This window comes from Pseudorca crassidens, chromosome 10, assembly GCF_039906515.1.
Source record: "Pseudorca crassidens isolate mPseCra1 chromosome 10, mPseCra1.hap1, whole genome shotgun sequence".
Taxonomy (NCBI): Eukaryota; Metazoa; Chordata; class Mammalia; order Artiodactyla; family Delphinidae; genus Pseudorca; species Pseudorca crassidens.
In genome coordinates, this window is record NC_090305.1 from 44,132,488 (window position 1) to 44,157,714 (window position 25,227).

At 40.5% G+C, this 25,227-nt stretch overlaps 1 protein-coding gene across 30 annotated transcripts in view; it reads right to left on the bottom strand.

Moving 5' to 3' along the window:
- DST (dystonin) overlaps nt 1-25,227 on the bottom strand; it is a 499,741-nt gene that overhangs the window by 117,956 nt on the left and 356,558 nt on the right. For 22 of the 30 annotated variants that reach the window (XM_067753487.1, XM_067753485.1, XM_067753482.1 and 19 more), the window contains 12 exons: nt 25,052-25,201; nt 24,696-24,911; nt 24,373-24,522; nt 22,756-22,989; nt 21,388-21,540; nt 19,079-19,312; nt 18,137-18,403; nt 14,559-15,107; nt 12,348-12,524; nt 7,416-7,539; nt 1,649-1,857; nt 115-432 (listed from right to left, as the gene is read on the bottom strand). In XM_067753487.1, coding sequence (XP_067609588.1) covers nt 115-432; nt 1,649-1,857; nt 7,416-7,539; nt 12,348-12,524; nt 14,559-15,107; nt 18,137-18,403; nt 19,079-19,312; nt 21,388-21,540; nt 22,756-22,989; nt 24,373-24,522; nt 24,696-24,911; nt 25,052-25,201 — 2,781 coding nt within the window. The remainder of the gene's footprint in view (nt 1-114; nt 433-1,648; nt 1,858-7,415; nt 7,540-12,347; nt 12,525-14,558; nt 15,108-18,136; nt 18,404-19,078; nt 19,313-21,387; nt 21,541-22,755; nt 22,990-24,372; nt 24,523-24,695; nt 24,912-25,051; nt 25,202-25,227) is intronic. The other 8 variants (XM_067753498.1, XM_067753497.1, XM_067753499.1 and 5 more) reach the window with 3 other exon arrangements.

Below are 25,227 nucleotides of genomic sequence, written 5' to 3' on the forward strand. Positions count from 1 at the left end.
ATCCATCAGCAATTAAAATGATGCTTGTTAATCATAACTCTGCCAATAAATGTATGTGCTTGTCTTAGCTGTTGATATATTTGATCAGTCTTGTGAATTCCATGGGAAACATACCTGCATAAACTGAGACAACTCACTAACATCCTTCTCAGGCACGTCTGCCTCAGTAAGAGCCTGGGTTTTGGTTTCTAAGAATGTCTGGAGCTTTTCTGAGAGGTTCTCAAACAGCTCCACTTTGGTTTTGAGTTCCTCCATTTGGGCAAGTTTTTCTTTGTGTTTGCGACTTGCTTCTGAAAAGCGAAGGGCTAAGTCCTTCATCCTGGCCTGCAGCGAGGATGCGGTGGACGGGTCTGTGGTCTCTGTGAACCTCTTCACTTTCTCATTCATGGCATTTATGCTGCTGTGCCGCCCCGTAATGTCCTGGTCCAACAACTGAAATGAACCAAATACCACACACGTAACATAATGATATTTACAAATAACGTCAGACTTGTAAAAATTACCATTCAGAACAACAGAAGTTTGAGCCACCTGTGACTAAGGAAGCTAATGGGAGTCACAGACAAGCTGATTGGTCCCTGGAGGAATCCCATCCCCAGTCCCCGCAAGGAGACTGGAGAACAGCTGGCTGGCTGCCCTGGCGAGGCAGGAGACAGCCGCCACTCAGCAACCCCGGGATCTCCTGCAGCCCAGGGATTATCCACGGTCCTGATTTTTCAAAGGCTAGACAACAACAAGACTGATCTGATTAACCTCCTGGGCAGCTGGCTGAAGCCGTGAGGAACAAACAGGACCCGGTGTGCGGGGATGCCCTGTACCATGAGTGATGTTCATGAAAAGTACACAGAGGGAAGTCCCTCTCTGCTCCACAGAAAATCGCTTCGCACACTTGTCTTTATGCAGGCGCTACTTTCCATGTTTTTATATTCAGGAGACATCTCTTTACGCCTTAAATTTCTCTTAAATCTACCCATCCTTGGAGCTTACTATATTTTTTTCAATATATTACAATTTTTAAATTGAGATATAATTGACATATGTATAATTATCTGTTATAACAATGTTATAACACTATATTAGTTTCAGGTGTACAACATAATGATTCGATAACTGTAAATATTGCCAAATGATCCCCACAGTAAGTCTAGGTAACCTCCATCACCACACACAGTTACAATTTTTTTCCTTGTGATGAAAACTTTTAAGCTCTACTCTCTTAGTAACTTTCAAACAATTATTTTAAATTTATCCAAATTTCCAGTGCTGTTTTAGCAAGAGAACCCAATAGTATATACAGTTCAAGTTCCTGGGAAGAATAAGTCTGTGTTTTTTCTTAAAGAGAATTATAAGGTTCTGGTCCCTGCCATCTAGAATGATCTTTATAACCCACGATTCATATGCTAAGGAAGATACACAGATAAAAGAGCAAATAATGTTACACTAACAAGAACATTCAAGTTCTTCATATATAGGTTTATGTCTACACATGGAAAAACCCAGGATATATGAATTTTAGGGATGAAAATGTGTAGTGAAAATCAGTGAAAGGCTTTGATATGGGCAGAGCATGAAAACATCCACACTTTTTGAATAACCTGAGATGCTGGGTTTATTTTCAACTAAAAGTGGTTTGTTGGAAGTCACTTACGATGTTTTTACTGATGACGTCCTGCAGAGCGACGGAGTTCAAGGGCACGGGGCGCTGCTCTTCCAGCGAGCGCTCCACACCCGCCATCCAGTCCAGCATCTCATCCAGGCCGTCCTGCACACTCAGAGAGCGGGTCAGGGTTATCTGCAGCTTCTCGTTTCGTTCACTGACAGACTTGGACAGGTCATCATATCTCCCGACAATGTCACCTAGTCCAAAAGGATTGGGAAACTTTAACCACTAAGTTCTCTTTGCACTGTTCCTTTGCAAAACACACTAAGGAGAGTCACAAAAATTACTACACTAGAATTGGAAGAGGAAAAAAGGTTGAAATGATAAATTCATAATGCATCATCAGAGCACCACCAAAACCTGAAAAAAGAAAGAAAAGATCCTAGTGGAAAATAAAAAGCTAAAAATTTTTAAATAGTATATATGTGTAAATATAATTGTGTGTGTGTGTGTATAATCTTCATTTGAAAAAAAGATTTTTGGATGCATAAACATTTGAATTGTCCAGAGAAATGAATGTGATCCAAACAGCCAATCTTTGGAGTAAATATTGGTTCTCAACCTGACTTTTCAAATTAGCCACACTTGATAACTACATGGAAAAAAAAAAAAAGGTGACAGTCTTACAGAGCTAATCTCAAGAAACAATATACTCTTATAAAGATTAATTAAGAATTAACCTTTACACATAAAAATTATTTCAATCTTTCTTGCTCACGCATGCTCTCTCTGTCACGTACACACACACACACAACACACGCACACAAAGATTTAAGTTTTTCTCATCCTTCACATCCTAAGTAAAGTACTCAAACGCACAGAAGTTAGCAGATGCAAATGTACTGAAAAAATAGACAACACACAATGAAAATTCACATAAAATATAGAAGGTTGAGATGATGCTTCTAAGATAACACAGATAGAATGTATTTGATAAGTTTAATAGCAGGCAAAGGGAAAAATAAACAGTGTTAGGAGGCTGACCTGTCTCAGATAAGATTAACTTTACTTTCAATTCTAAAGACTTAAGATGCTTTTAAAAAAAAACCCTTCTGGCTAGTTTTCATTCATATATAAAGCTCTATATTTTAACAACCTACATTCTATGCTGCAAGACCAATGAGAAGTTCAAAGAACAGTAGTTTTTAATGTATTCACCTCTCCCTCCGCCGACTCCACCTCTCTGGAAAACAATGTTTTTAATCATCAATTTATCACTTACTGTCCAAGAATCTGAAAAGAATTTTAATTATTTCTGATACACTGTAAAATGTTTCAATGGAAGAAAATATTGACATCTCTATAAAAATGAAATCTCTTACATGCTTATGTTTGGCTCATGGTACATAATCCATATAAACAAACAATATTTCTTTTTGCTTGTTCTAATATTATATCATGAGAAAACACTTTGACAAATTTTCACTGAATTGAGAGGTTAAGCTTGGATGATTGAAAGAGACAATTATGCTCCTTTCACGAAAACACAATGAAGCCCGTGAGAAGGGTAACAGGGAGGGGACAGAATTTAATATGCACCAAGATGCTGAGGGCAGACAAGCAGCGGGTTCAAGTACAGCCTGATTTGAAAGTCACAGAGCAGATCATCTGAACTGCAGGCTGTGATTGGCAGGTGAGCTGTTTCTCAAATGGGTGGCTCTGTGCTTCAACAGGGCACCATCGTATCTGTTTAGCTATGGTAAGTGATTTCCCAAGCAAAGTCAGCTATTTTAATAAAATTAACACACACAACATTGTAAGTCAACTGTACTTCAATAAAAAAATTTTTTTAATTAACACATTGTATTAGTTTATTTTTGGACTCCTTAGTAATAAAATATTGTCACTGAAGTAAATTCTTGACTTTAGTAATTAAAAAATATTTTAGAAAAAGGGACAAACAAAATTTACTTTAAGAATGTTACTTTTTTTGTTTTGTTTTTTTTGCGGTACGCGGGCCTCTCACTGTTGTGGCCTCTCCCGTTGCGGAGCACAGGCTCCGGACGCGCAGGCCCAGCGGCCATGGCTCACGGGCCCAGTCGCTCCGCAGCATGTGGGATCTTCCCGGACCGGGCACGAACCTGTGTCCCCTGCATCGGCAGGCGGACTCTCAACCACTGCGCCACCAGGGAAGCCCAAGTGTTACTTTTTTAAGTGGTTGGTTTTCTTAGAAGTGAAATAGATCTTAGAGAAACTCCTCTATATCTTAAATATCTTTCACATATTCCTAAAAAACTATGCCAGAGAGAAGCTGTAGTCTTAAAATAATGTAACATGGATTTTAAACAAATGAAAGTGAAATTGTGTACAGTTAACAATGGGAAGGTGTCAAAATGCCTCTTCAAATACCAGAATTACATATAAAAGCGTCTTTTCTCCCCCAAGCCCCTGTCCCAAGAGCAGTGGTTGCCAAGGTGGGAGGTGAAGACAGTGCTCTGGGATACAGGATCATTCGCGGTTTTATCATCTACTTTAACATTTTACATTTTGGGGTCTTATAACGTACATAATGTGCTAAGATAGCAATAGATGTATGTAATTAATAAATACATGTGCATCTCTGAGCATCTATATACACATGCTGAAAATTACGTGACAAGGTGCACGATCAAAATATTCTGAATGTCTCTAGAGAACAGACTGAAAGTTGCCAAGGCGGAGGGGGCTGGGGGAGGGATGCAGTGGGAAGCTGGGGTTAGCAGATGTAAACTCTTATATATAGAATGGATAAACAACAAGGTCCTACTGTATAGCACAGGGAGCTATATTCAATAACCTGTGATAAACCATAATGGAAAAGAATATTAAAAAAAGAATGTGTATATATATATATATATATATATATATATGTACAACTGAATCACTTTGCTGTACAGCAGTAATTAACACAACACTGTAAATCAACTATACTTTAATTAAAAAATATTGATACGGACTTCCCTGGTGGCTCAGGGGTTAAGAATCCGCCTGCCAATGCAAGGGACGTGGGTTCGAGTCCTGGTCCGGGAAGATCCCACATGCTGCAGAGCAACTAAGCCCATGCGCCACAACTACTGAGCCTGTGCTTCAGAGCCCACAAGACACAACTACTGAAGCCCGTTGCCACAACTTCTGAAGCCCACGTGCCTAGAGCCAGTGCTCCGCAACAAGAGAAGCCACCGCAATGAGAAGTCTGCGTACCGCAACAAAGAGTAGCCCCTGCTCGCCACAACTAGAGAAAGCCCATAAGCAGCAACAAAGACACAATGCAGCCAAAAATAAATAAAAATAAATTTATTTTAAAAAATATTGATAAAAAATTGCACTATATCAGTGTTTAAATCCATAATGAAATACTGTAACAGAAAATGTATAAATTTTTTTGGTTGTTTTTTACATTTTCTTGAAACAGTGCAGGACTTTATGTCATATTACTGATATTTCACCTCGAGGGTTTTTGCCTCTTTGAATACGAAATCCCGTTGGGCAAAATAAGATGAAATATTTTTCCTGTAGGTTAGAAGGAGCATATCATACACTGCTGGAAACAAATCATCTGAAAATAAATTTTAAAAAAAAGATTCTGAATGTAAGAAAGAAAAAGGTTTGACTTCTACAGAGTGGTTTTAGAAGAGCAAAGCTTCATCCTTCTCTTTACCTACAATTTCAACTCAGATTTTAATGCCAGCTCTCTTGGGGTGAAAGGTATGTTAATCATTTGCTATGTTAAAGTTTTTATTTCACACTGAGAAATATTTAATAACCTGAAACCACACATTAAATATAGGAAAAGTAGCAAAGTCCAAACAAAAAATATAATAAGACAATAAACAATGTTAATTGATAATCCACTGTGCGTTTAGTTTAAACTAAATACTGTGAGTCGATACAAAGGTAATATACAATAGCTCTTTCCTCAAGAAAGGCACCACCTAACATGAGAGGACGCAAAAGCATCGCTGTAACTCGACAGGGTTTCTAGGATCACGGAAGAACCCTGTGAGGCCACTCAAAGACCCCACGGAAAGGAGAAGCAGGAACATCTCAACCTCCTAACCCCTTGGCTCCTGCTTTTGACAAGAAGATCCCTGCAAGAGTCTGTTGAGTCTGTTCTGGCCTTAGGTTGAGAGTCTAGCTCGGCCGAATCCCATCAACCAACAGAATCTTGTTAGGTTCTACTTTCTGTGACTGTTGCATACATAAAGAGTTTTTTGTAAGTCAACTATACTCTAATATAAAATAAAAAAACCCTAAATGTAAGGCTGGGTATTATAAAACACTTAGAAGAAAACATAGTCTTCTGAATGTCTGCAACAATGAACGATTTATGTCTTTGACATAAATAGTAGCAATATCTTTTTGGATCCATCTCCTAGAGTAATAAAAATAAAAACAAAAATAAATAAATGGGACCTAATTAAACTTAAAAGGTTTTGCACAGCAAAGGATACCATAAACAAAATGAAAAGACAACCCACAGAATGGGAGAAAATATTTGCAAATGAAGCAACCAACAAGGGATTAATCTCCAAAATATACAAACAGCACATGCAGCTCAGTATCAAAAAAACAAACAACCCAATCAAAAACTGATCTTCAAAAGAAGATCTAAATAGACACTTCTCCAAAGAAGACATTAACCAAAAGCACATGAAAACATGCTCAACATCACTAATTGTTAAGAGAAATGGACATCAAAACTACAACGAAGTATTCACCACACACCGCTCAGAATGGCCATCATCAAAAAGTCCACGAACAATAAATGCTGGAGAGGGTGTGGAGAACAGGGAACCCTTCTACACTGTTGGTGGGAATGTAAATTGGTACAACCACTATGGAAAACAGTATGGAAGTTCCTCAAAAAACTAAAAATAGAACTATCATATGATCCAGCAATCCCACACCTGGGCATATATCCAGAGAAAACCATAATTCGAAAAGATACATGCAGCACTGTTTACAATAGCCAAGACATGGAAGCAACCTAAATGTCCATGAATGGATAAAGAAGATATGGTACATATATATATACAATGCAATAATACTCAGCCATAAAAAAGAATGAACTAATGCCATCTGCAGCAACATGGATGGACCTAGAGGTTATCATACTGAGTTTAGTAAGTCAGGCAGAGAAAGACAAATATCATGTGATATCACTTATATGTAGAATCTAAAAGAAAAATGATACAAATGAACTTATTTACAAAATAGAAACAGACTCACAGACTTCGAAAACAAACTTATGGTTACCAAAGGAGAAACGTAGCAGGGAGGGATAAGTTAGGAGTTTGGGATTAACAAATTACACACTACTATATATAAAATAGATAAAATCAACAAGAACCTGCTGTACAGCACAGGGAACTCTACTCAATATTCTGTAATAATCTATATAGGAAAAGAATCTGAAAAAGAATGGATATATGTATATGTGTAACTGTATCACTTTGCTGTACACGTGAAACTAAACACAACACTGTAAATCAGCTATACTCTAATATTAAATTTAAAATTTTTAAAGAGTTTTTGCTACATTTTCTAAATAAAAAATTAAAATTTAGGTATGCAAACCACACAGCCCAGTCCCCACTCCCAAGATCCTAATACACCTGCCAAGGAGGGCGTGCCTCTGCCCTGACCGAGAAGGGCCACTTCACAGTGGAAGGACATAGTGACGCAGAATATGCTAGCGAGCGATATCTCCGTATCTACTATGAGACCTGCATTTAGAACGGACATGTAAGACCAGACATGAGGAAATGTCACTCACCCAGTGTTTTCTGGATGTCGTTCTTGGCGGGAAGTAAAGATCCCCTGGCGTCTAACAACACTTCAGCGGTTTTTTTCAGTTTCTCTACAGCCACCTGCTGACTTGATATCTGTCCCTGTAGAGCCTGGAGGATTGAATGCCTCAATTATATTCAGTAGGACTAAATAACAGATTTCCAATACGAAAAAAAGATTCACAGTAAGATAAACTGGACAGAGCAGACTTGTCATCAGTAGAAGCTTACCCCAGAATTCTTAGAATAAGGCCAGTTATAAAGTGACATTAGCAAAACCATCAGCCAGTTGGGAACATTCAAGTTCAGTCCTGGAATAAACCCTCAGCATATGCTCATGATAACCGGCCTGATTCCTGATCCTGAAACCCTCCACCCTCAGCCTGAGTTCCCCTCAATCCCACTCCCAGACTCTATACAATACCCCCACAACCACCAGAAAACAAAGACAAGTAAAAAACACACAAGCAGCAGAACCCCTTTGAGACCATTTCTGACTCCAGGGAAGGAGATAATTAAGGACTTACACATCCTGACCCAATGCTGAGTCATATTTATTTCCGTTAATGCAACAAAAGTTACTTAACATCTAACAAATTCCAAAAAAGCTTGCTACGTTTTGTGAAAATACAAAAATCAAACAGACACAAAGCTTACCCATGGGGATCTTCTAGTCTAAGGCAGGAAGTGGTAAGTGCCAAAGATGAATAAGAAAAAGGTTGAGGGGGGGAGGACCTGGGAAGGGAGGAGGGGCCTCCTCTATGGGGTGGCCCTGGGGCAGGTCCTGGGGAAGGTGTGGATTTGGGCGTCCTCCTGGGGCTGCATCATCACCCAGGTGGTACCTGAGCCTCTTCCTTCCTTCCCACCTGCAAACCAACCAGCAAGCCCTGACAATTTCACCTGCTTAATATTTTTTTTCAAATATGGCTCTGGTTCTGTATTTCTGAATCACTACAGGACAATCTCTCACTGAACTGGAAAAAGCCTCCTAACTGTGCCCCTGCCTCCAGTCTCTCCCCTCATACAGCCCCTGATATGTATTATGGAAGACACATACCTGACTGCACCACTCCCCTCTTAAAATCGTTCATAGTTTCCTCTTGCTTCAGAATAAAGGGGATACTGGAGCCTGCCATCAATTGTCCAAGGGAATCTATTTCTTAATTCTATCTTCAATCTCATCTTTCTCCCCCTCCTGTTCCAGAAGCATCCCACGACACAGCTATCCCTCAGCGATTTGCTCTTGCTGGACCCAAGGCCCTAGCATCTCTACACACAGACCTTGGGAGGCGACCCTGAGCTTGGCTCTTACCTGTAACATTCAGCTGGGAGGCCTTCTTCCCTGTCTCTCCTCACCCCGAGTTGGAGCACTGCCCCCAGAAGTTCCCACACATGCCCTGTGAATAACACTGCACTGATTTGTCTCTTCTATCAAACTGGAACCTCCTTGAGAACTAGAAATTGATAGTATTCAGCTTTCTATTATCACTGCCTAGCCCAGTGCTGGGCACATGGCATTAACGAAAGTTTCTGGAATAAACAACTGAATGAATAAGTAAATAAATGAAGATATCAAGTGTAAGGTTTTAAAAGATCCCCCTCCATTTCAGCCTTCAACAACAACAACAAAAAAGCAAATGTCTAAAGCCAATGGCAAAATTCTCCTCAATTAATTCTCATATCCAAGAAACTGTGATAATATACAGGCAGCTGTGCATATGTCCAAAGGCCCAACAATCTATGACCAGCATGGGATCTGTGATCTGAATACCAGATCCTACAATTGTTCTCAGAGGCCAAAGAATCTGCATCAGAGTGATCAGTTTGGGAAATTCTCCCACAAGTTTAGTTGCAGTTAAGTGTAAGAAATTCCTCAAAATAGGAACTTTACCTATAAACGGACTGAAGTCTAAGCCACACGTACAGCTAATTTGCATCACACAGTTATACAGGAAATGAAATAAATTTAAAGGCACCTCCAAAAATTATTTTTTAGAATGTGGGTTCCCCAAGGACAGAGATGGGTTTTGAAGACACAAAGGGGTTAAAACCCTAACAGTGGGCCTAGAACATAAATGTCTTTGAATGAATAAATTTATATAAAAGTGATCATGGTTTTACAAAACATCCAGTACCAAAGATGGCCCTACCTACCATCCTAAAACTTAGAAATGGATTACAAGAAAAGCATCTCTTCTTCACCTCTTCTCTTCAAAACATCCTATGCCTTTTCTGTTCATAATTATGTTCAAGAGAGTCAGTAGTTTTTAGTTCCTAACGTTATCAGGTTTTAATTTAGCTGTGGTAGTGGTTTATAACACTACTTCGGGACAAAACTGCAAATTAAAGTATTCAAATGGGTGCCATATATTGTTTTTAATGGATTTCAATGAAATCAAAACGTGAAAGAAGCATCTGTGACAGGGAACACTGCAAGATGATGACCTTGGTCTCCAGCCTGGACCAGAAAAGGGTGAAGTTTACAAAGCCGTGGGCACTCATCCAGCTCATAAAAGTTTCCCGACATTCATCACCCTCCCAGAGATCAGAGCAAGCCTGGAAGGTTGATGTTGTCAATGTTCCCTGGCCCCATGCCTGGCTCCAAACCCAGACCTCTAGAAGGGTCCCAGGATCCTGCCTTTCTGTGCTTTGTATGAAGCTAAAATCTAGTTTTGTCCACTGATTATGAAGAGCATCATTCTAGCCCAGGGGTATCAGACTGCTGACAACACAGCCAACAGCCACTTTAAAAATCATGCTAGTAGCAATGTGTTATTGGCCAAAAATATTTCAAATGTACCCACTGAGTGTCCCAAATTACATTTATCATACAACAGAATATAAGTAGAAGTGAGTATTGTAAATGTAGAAAAGACTGATTGTTTGGTAGTAGTCTTATGTGTTTGTATTACTGTTAAAAGAAAAATGATTGTAAGATGTGGGTAATAAAATGAAAGAAATGGAGACTCCTTAATCCTCATAAAAATGTATCCTCTCTACCTGCTGAGATCATCTTTGCGGAAAACACATCCATATGCCAGGAACAACTTTAATCACGCATTTAATTCTAAAATTATGCTGCGGCTTAATTGGAATTAATTCTCCTTTGAGACGTTGCACTCTTTTTCTATTTCTTTGGCTGCCTGAGGACTAGAGGAGTCTTTTTCCTCAGTACATACCAAGGTAGTATTCCAGTTCTAGAATTAATCCATGTTTCCATTTCATTAAAAAGCCATAGCATTCATTTCATTTTTGTTTGTTTTTTTTGCTTTAGTTACATTAAAACTACTTTTACACAGGATGTAAATCAGTTTGTTAATACAGACCTAACTTAAAATGTGCTATGTCTATTTCATAGTTTCCGATGCTAAAAATACCTAACTTCCTAATTAAATGTAAGACAAGCAATCTTAATAATTATGCCGCTCCTGGCATTTCCTATTAAAATAATGGCCTTTATGTCACAACATCTCCTCTGCCAACATATATTGCCCTTGGATCCGTCATCCCGTGGGGACCAAAAGCTTCATTAAGACAGATCTGTTCTTGGGCTTGTCGGAAAGAGAGAGAAAAAAACAAACCAAAAAAAAAAAAAAAAGCCTCCAGACTGAAAATGTACCCCTGAAGTGCAGAAGCTGCATCAACGTCAGGGCTGACCTGGCCCAGGACATGGCCCTGGTGCCTGTGTAGCGCTGGGTAAACTCCAGCCCAGGAAAACACAGAGTTCTCCATCCTTTCGGCCCCAGCCCCTCCTTCCTCCTTTCACCCCACACTTCCTCCCACTTCTCTCTGCTTGGCCTTAACCTGCCACAGTTCACCCCAGGGTAAGACAGCTTTCTTCCAGCCAGAAGACACTGGTCTCAGGCAATACCTAACCTTAAGCTAAGTCAGTAGGGTATCTGCTTCCCTTGTTAATGCACAATAATGATTTCTGACTCTGTAACTAACAGATGCAACCAAATTCTGAAAGGCAGTAGTTTCACTGGCATTACAGTGTTTGCTTTCTATCTAGGCGGAAATGAGCTATTGCTACCCACCTGCTAAAAGGAAGTACAGAAAAGATTTAACACATGAAACTTTCAAACTCAAAATTATTGGTCACATGGAAGAAGAATAAAATTTTTCAAAACTTCTCTCCCCTCACATGAGGATTTTAAAACATGCTTGGAATGTAAGAAATGGCTAGACTCTCTCTGCCACTGTGGGTGGGGCTGAGATATTTACACAATTCCCCCATCAAGTTTGAATGTTCAAAAGGGCAGGTGGCCTCTCTGAGAAGTGGGCAAGGTGATAACTGAAGTGTGTACTTCTGTGAATCGGGGGTAACCCAACAGGAACCCACACGGAGTGTGACAGTGACACCCTCTCCGTCCCGCGGTCCATTCATGAACAAATGTTCATCAAGGACCTACGAGGGCCCAGGGATACAGCAGTGAACAAAACAGACCAAGCATCTGCCCTGTGGAGCTTGGGGGTAATGCAGGAGAAGACAATGAACAAGGATGGGAGGGGAGTCTGGGGGAGAATGGGTACATGTATATGTATATGTATGGCTGAGTTGCTTTGCTGTGCACCTGAAACTATCACAACATTGTTAATCGGCTACACTCCAATATAAAATACGAAAAATAATTTCGTATTTGTAAAGATCACAAGTGGCCCAGGCAGGACTGGTCTTTGTCTGGGGATGAGGAGGTTGGGAATACGAACCATGACAGCAATGTCAGACCAGCTAAACCACAGTAGAAGAAAGAGAAACGAACAGACGTCAAGTTGTAACTCCTCCCAGAGGGAGACACACATCTTCCCATCCCTTCCTCCCCTGCCCTTGGGGGAACGATCACAAAAGTGGAGGAGAGCGGAGGGCATTCCACGGGACTACCTTGGGGCTGGGTCTCTCTTTTCCCTCTTTTCTTTACCTTCATCTCTTCTAGCTGCCTCTGCAGATTTTTAGGGTCCACGGCAACAGGTTCAGATAAGTGTCTGCTCGCCGTGGCCTCGCAAGCCTGGAGCCCAGAGAGAAGCCCACATGAAGCATCTTCATAGTGTTGGTATTTATCCACCAGATCTTTGAGGTTATTCCCAAGGACATTGCACTGAAAATCGAAAGAGAGAAGGGTGGGATTAAAATCCACTACTTTTATATATAATCTTCAGGACCTATGGGTTACGCCACCTGTAAAACACCAGATTTCAACCAAAGTGAGCAAAAACTGTAGGGTGAAGATTTTCTCCTTTATAGGAAGACGCTTCCTCTAACAAGTCAAAAACTAACCAATTCAAAAACATCTGCATGAGGGCTGGATCTTAATCCAGAATGAAGGGTTTAGGTGTCAATCATCAGAGGGGGCTCGTCTCCACGGAGTTTACACACCACGTGTATAGTATGCATCAGATGGAAAGGTTTTCAAGGTGCTTCATAAATCACTTCTATATGCTGCACAAGACACAAGGAGGGCAAATAATCTAGACCAGAAGGAAGCCAAGGCCAACAGCCAACGATGCTTTTCAAGACATTTGTGCAGCCTGGTCAGCTTATATTCTAAACAGGGACATGTTTTCTCAGTTTTGCTTTTTTTAAAACAAAACTCTCTTACTGGTCCACGAGAATAATAAAATTGAAACAGTCTGTTAGCTATTAAGTATTAAAATAATACACAGACCAAATATATGTGTAAAGCGAATTCCTTGTGAAGGGAATTATCTGAGAGGAGGCTTCAGTTCTCAAGCTTCAGAGGCTGCAAACAGCAAACCACTCTGGTTAGACTCAAAATATACTCGCCACCTGCTGGGCAAAACAGGTATTACAGAGTTTTACAGCTAGGGCTGCCTGGAAATCACTCCAAATGAACTTAATAAATAACTTTACGTTCCTAATCTTTAAACATATTTTTCAGAAGTAAAGTAGATGAATAAGACTGAGGGAAGTAGGATGAAAATACTTTAATTTTCCCTGCTTCAGTTTTCAGATTTCTTGCTTCTAATTCCAAAACTAAAGAGGACAGAACGAAAACTACACGCACAGATTCCTCATGCCTTAAAATGAGACTACCTTATTGCACAGAAAAGGAAACTATAAATAAAATGAAAAGACAACCTACGGAATTTGCAAACGATGCAACCGGCAAGGGCTTAATTTCCAAAATATACAAACAGCTCATACAACTCAACAACAAAAAACCAAACAACCTAATCAAAAAATGGGAAGGAGAAATATAGACATTTCTCCAAAGACACACAGATGGCCAAGAGGCACATGAAAAGATGCTCAACATCGCTAATTATCAGAGAAATGCAAATCAAAGCTACAATGAGGTATCACCTCACACCGGTCAGAATGGCCATCATCAAAAAGTCTACAAGCAATAAATGCTGGAGAGGGTGTGGAGAAAAGGGAACCCTCCTGCACTGTTGGTGGGAATGCAAATTGATACAGCCGCTATGGAGAACAGCATGGAGGGTCCTTAAAAACCTAAAAATAGAGCTACCATATGACCCAGCAATCCCACCACTGGGTATATACCCTGAGAAAACTATAATTCAAAAAGATACGTGCACCCCTGTGTTCATAGCAGAACTGTTTACAATAGCCAAGACTTGGAAGCAAACTAAATGTCCACCGACAGATGAATGGATAAAGAAGATGTGGTACATATATACAATGGAATATTGCTTTGGCATAATAATGAACAAAGTAATATCATTTGCAGCAACATGGATGGACCTAGAGATTATCACAGTAAGTAAAGTAAGTCAGAAAGAGAAAGACAAATACCATATGATATCACTCATATATGGAATCTAAAATATGACACGAATGAAGTTAGCTAGGAAATAGAAACAGACTCACAGACATAGAGAACAGACCTGTGGTTGCCAAGGTGGAGTGGGGTGGGTAGAGAAGGATTCAGAGTCTGGGATGAGCAGATGCAAACTATTATATAAGGATGGATAAACAACAAGGTCCTACTGTATAGCACAGGGAACTATAGTCAATATCCTGAGATAAACCTTAATGAAAAGAATATGAAAAAGAATATATATGTATAACTGAAACACTCTGCTGTACAGCAGAAATTAACACAACATTGTAAATGGACTGTACTTCAATTTAAAAAAAATGAAATTACCTTCATGTAGAGGGACCTGAAGCGGTCAGTGGCACGGTCTAGCCTGCCCTGGACTTCCCTGTGGGTGGCAGAGGTATCCAGGTGGCCCTGCTCAGCCCGGCCGCCTCCCTCTCTCCTGCTGCAAGACTTGGCTGCTTCCAACACTCTGTTCCCAGAGATCGTGATGTACCTCAAGTCTCCTTTGTGCGAAATGACATCTTCCGAGAAGCTCTTCTGCCTCTTCAGTTTGGCCGTCAGACCACTGAGGTCGTCGGCACCTGCTTCCAGGTTCTCCAGCTCTTGTTCTGACTGCTGCAGCCACTGCTCAAACTCGCCGTAGTCAGCGTCGAACTTCTCCAGCTCCTCCTGCAGGGAGTGGGTCAGCCGCATCCTCTTCTCCGATTCGGCCAGCGCGCTTTCATAATGCGCCTTCAGCTCCTTGACGTTCCTCTGCAGCTTCTCCTTTTCTTCCGGGCAGAGGTGGTGGCCCTGCTTCTCCAGCAAGGCCTGGGCCGCCTGGGTGGCCACAAGGACAGCCTGGTGCTGGGCCGCGAGCTCCGCATGCTGGGCCTGCGGGAGAGCAGATCAGGCATCATGTGGATGCAGGACCCACAGACCCAGGACCCGCAGGCCTGCTTCCCATCAACCTGTCTAGGGTGCCCGCTGTTTCCCTCTTAATGGTGAACTTCCTAAAAGCAAAAGCTGCTTTGTGAGCAGCTAATTTTAAAATCTAATTTTAAAATTTCCAATCTTCTCTGGAAAGTACTGTTTTTGAGAAGGTTGGAAAAAATGGAACAAATTTCTGTTCCAGCCTTAAAACAAGCATCTACAATCTGCTCTCATTTTACTCATCCCTTCCCTACGAGCCCCCTGAAGGGATTGTCAATGTCTTTACCTAATTATTGATCAAGGAAGTACAGTATTTTTTCTTAGGAAATGATCCTGAAAAGATATTTAATAGGAAAAAAAGAATCTATCATTTGAAACCTATAAAAACACTACGATCATCAGTAAGCAAGAACAACATACATTCGGAGAAGCCCAAAGGAAGTTAAAGGAACACATATAATAAAGGAGCATCTTGGAGCTACTCAGCTGACTGGGTCGCAGTTTCCTGCATGTGGAAAAAGGGACAATAACCCTACACATCACAGGTTTGCTGAAAGGAGCACAGGAAACCGCACACAGAGAATGCTGCCTGTTGAGCCCGGCACATGTCAGGGATCAAAGTCCACCCTGGAGGCAAGAGCAGAGCATCTGGCAGGTCACAGGTGTGGGGCAGAAAGGTCACAGGTGTGCACAGCTACCCGCCCTCAGGCCTCAGCCGTGTGGGCCTCAGCGGCTAGAGTCCCTTCCTCTCCAGCCATAACCAGCTTCTTCCATCCACCCCAATATGCCATTAAAATGTGGTAAACAGCATAATGGAAAAGAATATAGAAAAGAATGCATACATATGTATAACTGAACTACTTTGCTGTACAGAAGTTAATACAACATTGTAAATCAACTATATTTCAATTAAAAAAAAAAAAGCATAGTAATCCTTTTGGGCCATTTTCCACATTTCTTGTAATGTCTGACGTGGAGCCATACAGCCTGATCCCATCACCTCCGAGCTCCCTCTCCGACCTGGCCCTCCCCCTTCCCCACACCACACACTCGGCCTCCCACCTCTACCCCACCCCCACCCGCGGGCACATCTGGACCTCTTTCTCCAGCTGTTCTCTTGTCTGGCTCCAGCTCTCCCCTCAGACACCTGCCTGCAACCCCTACCTCCTCTGAGTCTTTGCAGGAATCTCATCCCCCCGTGTGGACCTACTTGGACGAGGCTATTAACCCTGAAAGGTGGTCCCACCCCATCTGCCCACCCGTACCTAACTTGGCAAAAAGTTACCACCTTCCGGCATCCCACAGAATTTGGATGTTTACTGCCTGCCCTATTATCGTCACTCCCCAGCAGGCAAGCACCAAGACAGGGAATTTACTTTGCTGACTACCTAGAACAGAGCACTCAGGGGCTGAGAAAATATCATTCTATGCCATCAAGTGAAAAGGGCCAAGAAGCACTGCTGTGGGACAGCTGTTCCCGCGAAGTCTGATCCCAGCCGCCAGCTGAGAACAGACTCATCAATCCTTGTCCCCTTGTCTGTGACAGCACCTGACACACAGTGGGCACAGGACAAATACTTTTGTCTAAATAACTTTTCTCCCGCAGGCTTTTCTCTCTCTTCGGTATCTGAATTATATTCATACACCATCTCCGTGGTCAGACAGATGTATATAATACCTATAAAGTCACCTGACCCATCCCTTCCTTTTACAGATGAGGGGAGACAGGCTGGGCCCAGGACACGTAGCGCAGAGAGTTAGTACAAGAGCCCTCGTGTCTCCCGAGCCTCTGGGCCATCTCTCCACTTTGCCAGGAGAGCAGGAATTTGTGAAGCACTTTCAGATTCTCATACTCATAGCAGTGAAAAGTTCAGAAAACAAACTTCATGCTGTGGCTAAAAACAAGTGTTTCCGGTAAGGCACCTGTATGTCTGGGTCCACCCTGGTATTTTTCACTCCTTTGGTCAAGTTACTAACCTTTCCTGACTCCTTTGTACCTGACTCACAGGTTCCTTTAGGAATTCATTAGATTTTTCATTTTAAGACACAATTACAGTCAGGTTCTGGAATAGCCCCTTGAAATTGTGATGTAATGAATATCCCAGCTCTTCTGGTTTCCTTTCTACTGCCTGTACTAGAAGAGCTTCACAGAGGGCATTCTATTCCCAAGACTCCAGACAAAGACTCGGAGGCAAACAACAGAATTGCAAATGTTCCCGAGGCCCAGGCATCTGCCCATCAAAAGCCACACACTGAAATAAAATGATCAACTATGCGACTCTTTAAAAATGGCTTTCAAATGTTCCCTTGGCTCCTGTAGCAGCATTAATGTTAGCCCTAGATTTTTCATGCAGTGAATTTTCACTCCTCTTCTCAGCCACAGCCTTCACCAAAAAGATGACCTGAAGTCTGGAGAGAACTTGAGTAAACTCAGGAGGGCACAGCAAGCCCGGGCTGGAATTTAGCAGAGGGACTGAGCTCACAGCCTAGTTTAAAATCCCAACTCCATCCCTTACTAGAAGTGTAACCTCAGGCAAGACACCTCATTCTGTAAGTTACAGCTTCCTCATCTGTAAAATGAGAATAACATTAATAATAATAATTTCATCACCATAGTAATGATATTCTCATTTGACAGAGTGGTGGGGAGAACTAAATGAACACAGTAATGAGTCACGATGGGAAGAGCTCTGAAGAGTGCCTGGTCCACTGTCACTGCTTTACGAACATTAGCTATTGTTATTTCTATTAATTCCTTACAACTCTGCTTCACGGAGAAGAACACCACATCCAATGATGTATTTCCCACTGTTTTTCACTTGCTTAGAATTCTCACGATAACTTACATGGACATACTGATGACCCTAAAACAAGAACTTTACTCTCAAGGGTCCCTGAGGTTTGAAAAGATAACTCACGTGCTAAGTGCTTCCTGTCTTTACAGACCTGAAAATAGACTTTAACAAGATCATCTGTTTAAAACCACTCACCTTCATCTTCTGGTACTGCTGGTTCAGGTTCTCCTGGGTGGTCGCTACATGCCCATCAACATCCATATCCAACAGGTTACCATTAACTTCATCCTCTTCTCCCATCACCGACTTGCCGTCACCCTCTTGAATATGAGTCCCGTTCTGTTCAATGACCTGTTTCTGTTCCATCCCTGCCCTTCCTGAGTCTCTGTCAACATTTGCCAACCAGTCCAAAAGGTTTTCGATTTTGGTTTTGCTCTCTTCCAGCTGCTTTACAGCTGCAACCTGGCCAGGAAAGGTCACAATAGATAACCTTGAATGTGGGCCGAGGCAAGAGTGTTAAGACTTTCCAAAAGCAAATACTTAGATCATTGAAAATCAGAGCAGGGAAATTAAACCAGACCCACAATGAAAACTGAACACACTGAAATTAAGCCTTACAGCGACAGGCAGTTACCCTGAAGTTTCCACTGTTCTTAAAAACACATTCCAAAGTTTTAACTGTACTTAATGGACCTCACACATTTCACAAGTAGAAAGCCTGACAATCCCACTTAAATTGTTTTTAAAAGTTTAACAAAGCCTACAAACTATTATGTCTAAAATAAATAAGCTACTAAGATATACTGTACAACCCAGGGAAGATAGCCAATATTTTATAATAACTCTAAATGGAGTATAACCTTTAAGAATTATGAATCACTATGTTGTGCACCTGACACATATAATATTGCACATCAACTATACCTCAATAAAATTTTTTTTTTAAAGTTCAACAAAGCCAATTCTTCGAACTTTGTAGTATTTGGTCAATTGCCTACATGAAAACCCAGAATTCTAGTCTCTGGTGCTAATCATCACTTACGACCACCTGATACCACATAATAAATCAAGGCGATGTTACACTCATCATTTTCAACAAAGCCGTAAGAACAGGGTACCACATATTTGAATAAGGACCTTTTCCGTTTCTTCCTTGATTGCTGTCGTCACAACTTTATCCAGCTCTTTTTTCGACTGTTCCGCCTTTAAATTAAGCTGTTCACACTTTATCTTAGCTTCATTAAGTTTCTGTTCAATCAGAGCCTTATCCTCTCGTGACAGTTTTTCACCACTCTCTTTTAAGAAGTTCTCTGTGTTTTTCACTATTTCTGCCAATGCCTGTGCACTTCCTTGCATATCTTTCTGTAATTCCTTATAACACAAAAGAAAAATAAAATCTTAGTAAATTACTACCTATTTAATTCTTCCACAATTGTAATTCTAAAACAGGGTGGGGGGAGCAGAGAAGAATCTAGCACATACAGGTTGTTAAAGCATATTCAATACTCTGTTAATTTGAGTTGTTTATTTAAATCACAATATTTAATATAATTTGAAACCTCAGAGAACATTATAAAGAAAGGTATGAGATTTGCAAGTTTAACAAATGGATGTGGTTTGTAAAACACTGAAAACAATTAAGTATTTACAAATGTAATCTATACATATTTGCACATACCAGATTTTTTTACATTATGTGAGTACATTTATAAAAGTTTTTAAATACATGGTAATATTATATGTTCTGTTTTTAAACATTTAATTTTAACATATATCTGCTGCTCAGGATAAAAACAAATAGTTCTCAAAGTTATGAGCTAAATTATTCCTAATGTAATTTCTATACTAAGATGATGACTTCTTCTAAATACCAGAGCTCTATAAAATAAAATGTTTGCTTCTTTGCCCTAGCTGCTAGGAAGCTCAGAGTAAGATCTCTCCTCAACAGTTACAGCTTTCCTTCGTCTAGAGTTCTTTATGTAATTTTTCTTCCTTTACACTTTCATTCTCTATAGAGTACTATGTTTAACTCTTCATATTGTTTTTCTCCATAGTTTTATTTTACGCCTCCCCAAATTTTTCTAGGAAGTATTTGAATTGAAAGAGATACTGTCCAGTTTTCCAAGCACCCCTTAGTGAAGAGACTGTCTTTTCCCCATTGCATATTTTTGCCTCCTGTGCTGTAGATTAAGTGACCATAGCTGTGTGAGTTTATCTCTGGGCTATTTATCCTGTTCCATTGATCTCTGTGTCTGTTTTTGTGCCAGTACCATACTGTTTTATTACTATAGCATTGTAGGATGGTTTGAAATCCAGGAGTATGATAACTCTAGCTTTGTTCTTTCTCAAAGTTGCTTTGGCTATTTGGGGTCTTTTGTGGTTCCATATAAATTTTAGGATTATTTGTTCTAGTTCTGTGAAACATGTCATGGGTATTTTGCTAGGGATCACAATGAATCTGTAGATTTCTTTGAGTGGTATGCACATTTTAACAATATCAATTCTTCTAATCCATGAATGCTATGTATAGAATACAAAAAATACAAGGATATATTGTACAGCACAGAGAATGAAGCCAATATGTTAGAATAATTTTAAATGGTGTATCATCTATTGCGTTGGCCAAAAAGTTCGTTCTGGTCTTTCCGTAAGATGTTACAGGAAAACCCGAACGAACTTTTCGGCCAAGCCAATATTAAATGTTGAATCACTGTGTTGTATATCTGAAACTAATATAATATTGTAAATCAACTATACTTTAAAATAAATAAATATTTTTTAATAAAGAAAGAGACACTCTTTACTGAGCCACTACTATATGACATTAACTGTGCTGGTCACTTTACATAAAATATCTATTTGAGTCTGACAATAACACGGCAGTGGAAGTTTGAGCAAAGGCAGTGAGGCCCAGAGAGATTAAGGTACAAAGCTGACAATGTGTAGAGTCTGGGACTGGATGATCTCGTTACAATGAGAATGTTCTTTCTCCTGACACCAAAATAAAACTTTATCTGTCATTATTGTTTGTTCCTTCAGTGAAAAAAAACAAATTCTAGAGAACAATGAAAGGAATAGGATGGGGCTAAGAGAGAAAAAGAACCCAAACTCATGGCTATGTCTCCTGATTTGCAAGTGAGTTGGGCTTCAACAGATCCAAATTCTAACTCATCACACAAGGTATTTCCACTATCCAATCTCCTTTATATCGCCTCCACTCGATGTCTCACTAAAAAAAAAAAAGCCAGGAAAATTACCTGGCTTGCTGGAGCTGGACGTATGACTCTTAGTATAAAGTTTCAAGCTCAGGTCTGGGGCGTCTTGGGTGCACCTTGCCTCCGAAAAGCTAAAATGATGACTACTTTCCAATAACCTGAACTGCTTTCTAAATACTTGTAATCAGTCTTAACATCAACTCAACCCACTAATGCAAAGCTAGATTCTACCTCCTGCTTGGACTGGTACTTCTTTAACTCAGCCGTGCCATCTCCAATCATGAAGGCTTCCTGATGACCAATGAGGCGGTTCTCAGTTTGGGTGAGGAGGTCACAGATGCCCTGGAGTTTCTCTCTGTACTCCTGTTGACGCTCCTCCACCATCTGAAGGGAGCAAAAGCAAAGCCTCGTGAATGTGGCCACCAACTCACTACTGTCATAGCTCTTTACGAGAACACATTTTGCAAGTTTCCTCTATGTAAGCTCTCCTAAGTATGCTGTAAACATGATAGCAGTGGGGTACACACTGAGCAAGGTACACAGAAAGTGAGAGCATGTCTCATGTACAAGGAAGGAGATCCCGTTTGGATGACAGCTCAACAGAACACTGGTCACGCATATGTGTAAGAGATGGAGCTTCCGACTGACAGGAAGAAACATCCCACTTTCTGAAGCTCTTGAAACCTGCGACACACACAATTAATTCTGCAAAATGATATCAAAATAGAAGTTAGTGGTGATTTGTCTGTTAAAATATTCAATACGTGTAAACAGGTTACCGTGCTGGAGACCATGCTTGTGCTTCCAGAAGTGATCAAAGGAGCCTTGCACGCAATATCTCTCCTTAATCACTGTGGCTAATTCCATCCCCACCTCTGCTCATTATTGCTATTGGATGGACCACCTCAATATAATTCGTTAAATCACCCTAAGAGATTAATTCAGCCATTACTTGCATCTTTTGTTTTCCTTTTATATACATACTAGTTATTTATTCTATAGCCATAGACCATGTTGACTAGGAGCCTGACACATGCCAGGCAAGGTCCTGAGGGTTTTAAATTCTTTCTTTCATCGGTGCCCACAATACTACCGGGCAAGCACTGCTACGATTTCCAATTTCCCAATGAGAAAACTGGTTCAGTGACTTGCCCTGGGTCCCACAGCAAGTGAGTGGTATAAATGGGGTGTAAACTCAGGCAGCCTGGCTCCAGAGCCTGGCCCTACCCTGCCATGCCCACCCACCTCCCAAAGGGAAAAGGTACCCTTAACCTTCTCTATCCACATGTTCATCGATTTATCCCCAGAAATTTCTCAATGCATCTACATTTCCTCCTCCTAGAAAAAAAATCAAAACTCTCCTCTGAAAACAGTAGTTTGAGGGAGGTCATGAAAATTAAAAGCAACTAATTATAGCCTTCTTATGGCACACAGTACTTTTATATATTGTAGGATCGCTATATTATACCCTGTTCACTCATTGCCAGTCCAGAAAATCTCTCCTGTCTTCTCTTATCCACAACCCCTGGGGTTTACATTACAGGTTTCACACTGAAGACCTAAATACCAAGAATTCCCACTCCGCAAAGAGAGGCGGACCTTCTGACGATCGAGATCTTGTTCTAGCTGTAACTGAGCCTCTAAATGTTCCACCTGGGTAGTTACTGATTCCTGCACGTCAAGGAAACCCTTCTGAGTTGTATTTAAGAGCCTCAGCAGTTGTCTGCTTTGGGTGGGAGACAGATCTTGTGCATGTTCAGAGATGAAGAACTGCACGTCAAAGGCAGTGGTCTCCAGCTGCGTTTTGGTGTGTCCGAGGTCTTTTAACACATTCTGTGAAAAAAGTAGTATGAGTTACCAACAGCGAGTTAAGCCACAATAGAAAGTTTCTATTAACAATAACATTTATTATAAATATGCTTCTTCTATCAGGGATTCAAGCTTTTATTGACATTTTTTTCACAATTCACTGAGTCAAGCCATTCATTCGTACTGAATGGTAGTGATGAAATTATTTCAATACTATGGTCATTAATACATTAAAAAATAATCCCTCTCAGAATATATTAACCTGTCTGGCAGAGTTACTTGAAATGTAACTCCGCCAAAAGGTAAAGATCTAACTTGTGTACATTTAGCACATTGAAGGAAACAACATTAAAATACTGAATGGATAAAGAAAATGTGGCACATATATACAATGGAATATTACTCAGCCATAAAAAGAAATGAAATTGAGTTATTTCTAATGAGGTGGATGGACCTAGAGTCTATCATACAGAGTGAAGTAAGTCAGAAAGAGAAAAACAAATACCTTATGCTAACACATATATATGGAATCTAAAAAAAAAAAATGGTTCTGAAGAACCTAGAGGCAGGACAGAAATAAAGATGCAGATGTAGAGAATGGACTTGAGGACACAGGGAGGGGGAAGGGTAAGCTGGGATGAAGTGAGAGAGTGACATGGACATATACACACTACCAAATGTAAAATAGATAGCTAGTGGGAAGCAGCCACATAGCACAGGGAGATCAGCTCGGTGCTTTGTGACCACCTAGTGGGGTGGGATAGGGAGGGTGGGAGGGAGACACAAGAGGGAGGAGATATGGGGATATATGTATACATATAGCTGATTCACTTTGTTATATAGCAGAAACTAACACAACAATGTAAAGTAATTATACTCCAATAAAGATGTTAAAAATATATTCCTTGCTAATATTTATAATATCCATGTAATTGTGGCAGCACATACACGAGATCATGGGAATTTAAAACATAAATCCAGTAGGCCAGAATTTCAGTTTTCTGACTCGCAGGCCAGGAGTGTCACTGCCCGCCATTCATGAGGGATGCTGTTCACATTAAGAACTTGGGGAAGAAAGGCATGACAGAAATGATTAATACCATGAAGCAGCTACAGGACTGATTTAAATGATTGTCTTTATGTGACTGATACATACATAAATACATAAATACCAACCTCAACATGCAGTGGTAGTAAGAGTTTTATAAAGTCTGCAGGGACCTCATCAGAATGACATCTGTAAGGCTGTGATTATTTTATAGCTGAGTCAACTGTGAACAAACACCTCTTAGAGAAAAAGGAAATAATCCTTTATAGCTTCAGCAAAGTCACATTTTTTCTAAACCTTTGTTACATTCAATCCACAGGTTTTCTGATGTACTTGGTCTTATTGACTTTGACACTTGCCTTGAGAAACTCCAAGCTTTGCTTTACATGTCCAGTATTTTGAACCATCATGACCTCCACATCCTTCACAGATGTGCTCATCTCTGATATCCAACGTGAGAACAACTGAAGTTTGTGCAAAAATTCTTCATGGGCAACTGCTAGTTTAGACTAGAAAATAAAATTGCATGTTCATTTCTGTCTGTCCCCAAATTTCAAATTCCTACAAATAATGATCCTGTGTTAAGAGCTTAACAGTTTATCATCTTATGACTAAATTTTCAAACCCTCAGTTTTCTCCCAAACACTAGTTCTGACTCAACGTGAGACGGTCTGGTACCTACCATCTCGGAGTCGATAGCCATCATGATGTGGTTCATTCTTTCTGAAGACAAGGCATGGAGGGAGGAGAAGGCCGTCTGCAGACTCTGGAGGCTTACACTCAGGTCCTCGAGCTGTCCCCTGGGGAAGTCACCTGGCAGAGACTTTAAAAACTCTTCTGCCAGCGTCATGTCTTTTCTTAAAATCACACCAATTGGAGCCAATCCCAATTCAAATGTCTGCAAAAAATACACATCCCAGATATACCTAGTGAGAAACACAAATATAACTAATATTCAAAATATAAAAATGCTCTTTTTAATTTTCCAAATTAATATCAGCTGACTACCCTCCATAACCGGCAGCAGACAATTCTTACCTCTAGCTGTTTACGTTGGTTCTTCAAAGCTTCTAGATTGTTATCCAGAGACTCCTGGTTACCTAAGGGAGGCCTCATATCTTGAAGCAAAGCCAAATACTCGCACATCTTTGATCTGTGCTGTAAACACTGCTGTAGCTCATTGGAAAACTAAACACAAATGTGGACATGTTAAT